The sequence below is a fragment of the Eufriesea mexicana genome, unplaced genomic scaffold, assembly GCF_001483705.2.
Source record: "Eufriesea mexicana isolate 0111107269 unplaced genomic scaffold, ASM148370v2 scaffold654, whole genome shotgun sequence".
In the NCBI taxonomy this organism is placed as follows: Eukaryota; Metazoa; Arthropoda; class Insecta; order Hymenoptera; family Apidae; genus Eufriesea; species Eufriesea mexicana.
In genome coordinates, this window is record NW_016908877.1 from 752461 (window position 1) to 759752 (window position 7292).

The 7292-nt window shown below is 51.1% G+C and overlaps 1 protein-coding gene across 2 annotated transcripts; it reads right to left on the minus strand.

Annotated features, from left to right (window-relative positions):
- Positions 1–255: 255 nt before the first annotated feature.
- Positions 256–5315, minus strand: otd2 (homeotic protein ocelliless). 2 transcript variants are annotated; one of them, XM_017898556.1, is made up of 6 exons: positions 5060–5315; positions 4810–4961; positions 2744–2928; positions 2210–2330; positions 1917–2123; positions 256–1833 (listed from the first exon to the last, which is right to left on the minus strand). In XM_017898556.1, exons 1-6 carry the CDS (start codon positions 5313–5315, stop codon positions 1732–1734), a joined length of 1023 nt encoding a protein of 340 aa, XP_017754045.1. In that variant the 3' UTR covers positions 256–1731. The 2 variants fall into 2 exon arrangements, with proteins under 2 accessions (XP_017754045.1, XP_017754046.1); XM_017898557.1 differs by having other exon boundaries at positions 1732–1833; positions 5075–5315.
- Between the last annotated feature and the right edge of the window lie 1977 nt (positions 5316–7292).

Below are 7292 nucleotides of genomic sequence, written 5' to 3' on the forward strand. Positions count from 1 at the left end.
GGGGTTCACGGCCGACCGTTTGGTACCGCTCGCCGCCGCTAGATGCCAGGCTCGAACGGCGCGTCGGGCAGGTTACCGACGCGGGGTAACGGGTTCTCGTCCGCGACAGACCGCGCGCCATGTTTCGAACGGACGATATTCCGAATAATGCGAATCGAGGTGGGCAATTGGTGTCGTTCGAAATTGAAGAAATCGCAAGGATTACAATTCAAATTCGTTATATTATCTCATACATCTTATTACACGTACGTCGTTGTTGTCTCCCTCGGTAATCGTAGTATCGTTATCGGTAATATTTATAAGAACAATCTAAACGATCATGTTACTTACATCCCTACGTTTACTATATACTTTTTTTGTCACTTTACGTATCGATTTCCTCGCTTCGTCTCGATTCCTCTGTTACGTATGCACCGACCTTCGCGTTTGTGGGGCTGTCGTAAGACGAGCGACGTAACTCTCGCTTATCGTGCGTCGATCTTGACGTAAAGGATGGAACAATTGAAAATATAAATTCCCACTGGCACTCCGTCACGAGCACGTCGCGAATTTGTTTATTTACATAGCATAACATTCAAGGTCGAAACGAATCGAAACCACGCCATAGCGATTTATTATGGATACCGGAATGAAAATAGTAACTTTCGGATAATCACGACCTTCCTCGAATATCCTATCAGTTCGTAATTCTTCACGTTTTGGAAAAATGGTACATATGTACACAGACGATCGGCGTTCCCACGTGTATATATATATATATAATTTATGTACATAGTATACGTCATGGTGCTCGTACACGTACATACATACACGTACATAACTTTCGACGAGAAACTTTTCGAAGAAGATAACGAAGGGTCTATCTTATTCTGTCGTTGCTTCCTGCAAAATTCTAACTAACTACGTCGATTCCTCTGAACGGCGCAAAAGGCTATTTATATTATATACACCGGATTTCACTCTGACACCAAAAGATTCAGCGAACCTCTCGCGGAACCATTACGGAATACGTTCGTCAAATGCGCGTTCACTCGCATGTAAACGGTATCACATGTATATAACACTGATTGCAAACGGGAATAAAACACGAAATCACGTGATCGCTTCACTTCCCGCCAATACGGTTCCTCCCTCCCTCGCTCTCTCTCTCGCTCTCCCTTTCTCGTTCAAAATATCTTCGTCCATCTTTACAATCGAGATGACTAGGTTAACAACAAGCGATCGTACAACGAAGGAAAATGATACCATACTTGGACTCGAGAGAATTATTACCGGATTGCACATTTCAACGTAAAGGAACGATAAATCGAACGTAAAATTTACGAAACTTGAATCTGGGTAAATCGAAAGGTAGGTTAAAATAGGCTAGTATTAAACGGTTAACCTCGAAATACCTCGCTCGCCGCACCATCGATCTTGATCGCGTCGCGACCAGTTGCCTCGTTCGTACTCTCGAAATCGATACATCGATTCAAATTTCGCCACGTGATTCCATCGAACGTAAGGGAACGGGTATATGGCACTCGCGATACAACGTTTGTCGTGCGACAAAAATTCCGAGGCCCAGCGGTGGTGATTCAACGATATGTCTAACATTAAGAGGACTGTCTTTGGCCGCGTTTCGCGTCGTAATAAACAGCGACTGCCATCGACTTCCATCGAGTCCGCTTAGCTATTGTCGATGATATGTACCGAAGCCTTGACGTTTCCATCAACCGGCGACACTGCGATTCACTTTCGGTCGCCCCATCCGGCGCTGTTGTAAAACCAGGACGAAGTGCTCTCGTCCCTCGTTTTACTCCAGGTATTGTCTAAACCGCTTCCTCCACCTTCCTGCGTGTAATTCGACAAATATTTTTCATTTGCTCCAGCCACGTGAACTTCGAATTTCTCGACACGAAAGAATTCAGGCTTACCACGATATTCAGCTGATGCATGGCGGGCGAGAGATAGTCCATGTTCGTGTAGTAAGAAGAATAATTTTGGTAGCACTGCTGTTGGGAAGTGGTTGTTGTCCACGCTAACCTCTGATGGTCACCGGGTACTCCGCCGCCGCTCTCCGTGACAGCCGGACTCCAGATACTACTGCTACTGCCACCGCTGCTGTACACCGTGCCCCCTAACTGCGAAAAGCGCGAGACGTTCTCTGAGACCCTTATCCACCGAGGGTAAAGCTTTTTAGGAAATGCACCCGTGGTCGATAACTTACGCTCGGCGGGGTTGTACTGGCAGCCAAGAGCAAACTAGTCGCGCTTCCTGCTGGTTTGTACTGCGGAGAATCCCTCAGGAGAGCCGGGGAACTGGCCGCTGAACCACCTGTGCCTCCGCTTCTACGCATACACGAATCGAAACTATGAACAACCACTGTTTTCATTCCCGATAGGAAACGTTTGTATCCCGACAGAGGTGAATATTACGATATTTACGATTTTACCGATATAACCTCTCGCGAGAGGAACGATTCGACTCGCGCGACTGCGATAATTAATCGAAATACGTGAATCTGTAGGTTAGGTCGACGATGTTTGCGCACGAAAGAGACGATCGTCCGTTAAAGGTTAAAAGCTGCTAGGACGGAGAAAGGGTGGCTCGTTTAAGATCGATCTGTCCGATTGTCATCGCTTAAACGCTCCATTAATCGGTCTATAGGTATTTAAGTTGCCTTTCTTTGTCAAGTAAAAATGGCGCGGTGTGGTCGGAGCATTATCCAAGAAAAGTAGGTATTAATGTAAGCGATATTTACAGAGGTGTTGTGGCAGGCACCGCCGCAGCAGGCGTGGGCGTGGTAGCAATCGAAGGACTCTTTCCAGAGGGCGGATTGTTGCTCGGATTCCCCGAGGGTTTTTTCGACCGCGGTGCTTTGTCCTGTTGTTGCTGCTGCTGCTTCTGTTGCTGTCTGCATTTGGCTCTGCGATTTTTGAACCACACCTACGGCACACGCAAAGGTAAGCGATAATCGTCGACCGAACGCCAACGACGCTGATGCGACCGTTTTATTTCTCGAGAGATAAGGAACGAGATACTTACATTCCCGAGTATCGACATGCTCCTTTTTCTACTTTGTCGCTTTTTCCGTTCCTTTTTTGCTATCTTTTAAACGACTGAAAGCAGCTTTCCATCCATATTTTTGCGTTCAAACGCGACGAGGTACAGGTCTGATGTGAAACGAGCACGGAACGGTGTACAGAGCTTTCATAAAGCTGGCGTAATAGCCAATTATAAGGGAATGTAGCACCGACGCAACTATCAATTACCAATGAAGCCGGCTTCGATAACACGAACGGAAACCTGCACGTATCCGACTCGTTCGTGTCCGCCGACGCAACGAAATGACGAAAAGCAAACAGGTTGACGTGTGAGCAAACTTCCGTTAATGGAATAATTTTGCCAGCTTTCGATTTTTCGCCCCAACTTCGATACGACACGCGCGCTTTTTGTTATCGCCGATTTTAAATACCGATCCGAAGTTTTCAGAGCAGCGTGACACATCGCTGATCGATAGACTTTCCGAATACCGGAGACTTGGATTTCGCGGGGAGAGGAAATTAAATGGAACCACGATTAGCAGACATCTGTCAACGTCGATTCTCCGTCCAAGTGTCCGACAGACTCGGTCCGTCCTTCGATCCGTCGTTCGCCCTCCTAGATTTCCAGAACGCGAGAACGACCTTTGGAGGAGGAGGCGAGCGAACGAAACGGCTGGAAGAACGAAGAGGGAGAATAAAGAGGCGAGAGAGAACGAGAGATAAAGAGGAGGGAAAAGGGTGGGAGAAGGGGTTTGGGCGGAAGGAGGAGAGGGCGAGGAGGAGAGAAAGAGAGGAGCCTAGAGAAGCCCTGCGCGATCAATGTTAGAAGCGGAGAGGTGAGCTTGGGTTTCTACGGATTTTCTGGGGAACGACACGAGCAACCCGCGTTCTTCCACTGAAGCTGTTCCCTGGTGTGTATGTTCCTACGTACGCTGTACGAATTCTCCAGTTTTCACCCGTCCACGTATACGCCATCGCTAACGACTTTGCTTTTACTCGTCGCCTTTGAATCGCGACGAGCGACACCTACGGTTCGCCCGGAGGGAAAGCGAATGACAATTGTCAAGCCACGACGAAGGTATGCACGAGAGTTGGCACACAGGTCGGATCGGACGAGAAGCTCGATCGGTCGCGTTGACCGGTCGCGTTCGATTGAAAAGCCGCACAGGGGTCAGAAAACACGAGCGACGAGAAGAGAAGGCTCTGGTTTTGCAGTCGGCGACGAACGTGCGCAAGACTATGGGCCTGGTTGGACCCATTCAATTCATTTACGGGGCTGGGACCAGGTGCGCTGGCCCGCAATTGCGGATGCGACGCGCCCTTTCCGCTCGTGATGAGGGTGGAATATGCATGGGCACGTTTTCGGTGCCCGTTGGCTTCGAAAGTCGATTCGGACGACACGATTTCGTTCGTGACACTGTCGCAAGTCGACGATTCCACGAATCGCCGTGCGCCATTCAGCCATTTTCGTCACGGAAAGTTCCCTTTTCGATCGCTCGAATCCACCGAAACTCTTCGGGAACACCCCTTTCAGCGACGGAATTTCTTCGGGACTTTTTAACGAGGGAACGATACTCACGGGGTGAACTACTAACTCGGTTAACACTCGCTATCCTGGAGACACGGGCATTCGAGAAATCGATGGTGTCTACGGGCAGTAGCTGCATGCCGACACTACAACCCCTCGGTAACGAAACACCGGCCTACGTGTCTCCGTATATCGTTTCTTCGCTGACGGAAACCAACGTCCTTGCGCGCTTTCGCGAAAATTACTCGCACGTACCTGCACTCTCGACTCTGGTAGGTTGATCTTCATCGCTACTTCCTCCCGCATGAAAATGTCGGGATACTTGGTCTTCGAGAACAGTCCCTCGAGAACGTCCAACTGCGCCCGGGTGAACGTGGTCCGTTCCCTTCGTTGCTTCCTTGGATTACCTTCAACAGAGAGCGTCCGCGACTTTGCCGTACTCCGCGAATCCGAGCCGCTTAGAATTCTAGGAAACCGGAAGTAGTATAAAATAAGAGGCACTCACAGTAGTAGGACTCACCGGCGGGAGTACAACCAGGGTAGCCGATGGTGGAGTGGAGCGCCTCGATCGGCGGCATGCCGAGGGCGCTGACGTAAGGGTTGGTCTTGAGGGCGCCGTAGGGCCCGGCCGCGGACGCCCCGAAAGCGGCGGGCCCGAACATATCGGAGGCCGAGGTGGTGGAGGCGGCGAGGCCCCCGAGATCGGTGGCGCCGGCGCCCCCGCTGCAGCCGGAAGTACCGCCGAGGCTGTTCGGCCACATCACCACCCCCTCGGCCCCCACCACGACCCCCCCCCCGCCTCGCGGCCGAGTCTACGCAAACCTCCTCCGCTCGTCGAAATTACCCGCTGCTTCTGAAATTCAACAATCCGTGCGGAACGCATTAGCAACAGGCTAATTGCACCCCGGCGTCTGTCATTCCGCGACCGCGTTAACGATTATTCCGGGGAGTCCTTGGCAGATTGTTTATCGTTGGCGTAACGGTAATTCAACCGGCGGAGAAACCACGCCTGGAACGGAAGTCGCGGATAATGGAAAGTTCCCGGCCACTTTAGACGAATATCGAAAGCGATCGCGGACAGTGGAAATAAGAGCGACGCGGTTGGCAGCTGGCTACGTCGGATAATCCGAAGAAGATGCAACACGACTCCGGCACTTTTCGAGGCTGCTCCCTTCCCCGTTGACCCCGTGTGGACGACAGCGCCTTCCGAGGCTAATTCCGAAAACGCGCGACGTCCTCACGAAAACCGAGAGCGACGTCGAAAAAGGGACGGACCTGGACGATTCGGGGTATATACGCGTCGCAGCCTTTCCGTTTCACGTTTAGCCGCTGCTTAAGCCACGGTTTTATCCTCTCCGATTACAAAGTCAAGAACGTCGGTCTATCGGCCCTGTTCCTCCTCTCAGCTTTCGATCTCGCACCTCCGCGTATCCAGGCTTATTAATTTATTTGCCTTCCCATTTGTTACGTCCTCGCTGCACACGTCTCGCATCTGCGACGACCGCGTTGCCCCATTCGTGTATCTTTCTTCCTCCGCGGCGGCAACGGGGTGTCGCCTCGCATATGTCTCGGATTAAGGCGAGCTAATCGTCGGATAATTAACATGTGCGAGAGGTGAAAAACAATCGGATGACGACAACGTGGCGCAGAAGGCGAGCGGAGTGTCGTTTCGAAATTCTTCGATGCTGACCGGTGAAATAACGATCCGTCGCGTCCACGCGAGAAGAATAATAATGGCGCGTCGACGGCTACGGGGGTTCGGGGCGAGAACGGAGAGGACTCGCGGCGCGGGAAGTTCTACCCCAAAGTAATTTCGCGGTACATCGTAGATCGCGTTTGAACGGTGCACTTGTTCGAAATGAAATTTCGCATCGCTAAACCCGCTTTAATAAAGCATTGTTTCCGTTTCGATGGTCGGCGCATCGGAACCGCAAGTTTCGCATGAAAGAAACAACGCGGCATTGAAGGGTACTCGGCGCGGTGCTCGTGCGATTACTCGAGCGGAAGTTCCTTCGCGCAAATATGGATGAAACACCCATGACGGCCCTCGACTGCCACTCGACTTTCGCAGTGTATCGTGGCACGCTGTGTTCGTCATCGGAAGTTCAACGAGCATTTCCGCGAGTCGATCGCGAAACCCGCTTAGTCGCTCGAAAAGCCATCGTTCGGCTGCGATTATGGTGGTTGCGGCGGAAATTATAATTAACCGGTTAACGCGCCAACCGATGGACCGATGGTCGCCGTTTCGGGGCCCGAGTAAAGGGAAAAGGGAGAGGGGAAAAATGGAAAGGCGAAAGATCGAGGTAGAAAGTCGGAGAGTAGACCGAAACAATATAGCCGCGATAACTTTTCCGTTTAATTACGTTCTTTGCCGGAGATCCTCCCACCGAAATGAAGTTTCAGCCCGATGAAAGAGAATCCATAAAGCGCGAGCTTCCCCGCGACGCCTCTTTCCAGCCACGCTATATTAAAATTTGGCTCACTATGAAAAGAAGGCCAGCGAAGAAAGGGCGGCGGCTTTCGAGGGTCCTCGTGAAGTAAGTCAGGCGCGAATCTCTACCTTTGTGCGCTCCTGCGCTTTACACTAGCCACAAAGCACTCGTTACAAGCCGACGTATGGCTGAGAAACGTGCAAACAATCATCGGACGGCAATATTCCGTGTCTCGATTTTTCTTCGCTTCGTTCCACCCCTCGTATTTTCGTTCGTACCTGCGAGATCCGTGCCGAAGGATGTACT

Excerpts from the sequence above, each read along its gene's own strand:
- otd2 (XM_017898556.1), bottom strand. The coding sequence starts at position 5,315 with ATGTGGCCGAACAGCCTCGGCGGTACTTCCGGCTGCAGCGGGGGCGCC. Across the intron at positions 4,962-5,059 it reads CGCCGGTGAGTCCTACTACT|GTAATCCAAGGAAGCAACGA; the intron begins GTGAGTGCCTCT and ends TCTCTGTTGAAG. Across the intron at positions 2,929-4,809 it reads TACCAGAGTCGAGAGTGCAG|GTGTGGTTCAAAAATCGCAG; the intron begins GTACGTGCGAGT and ends CGTGTGCCGTAG.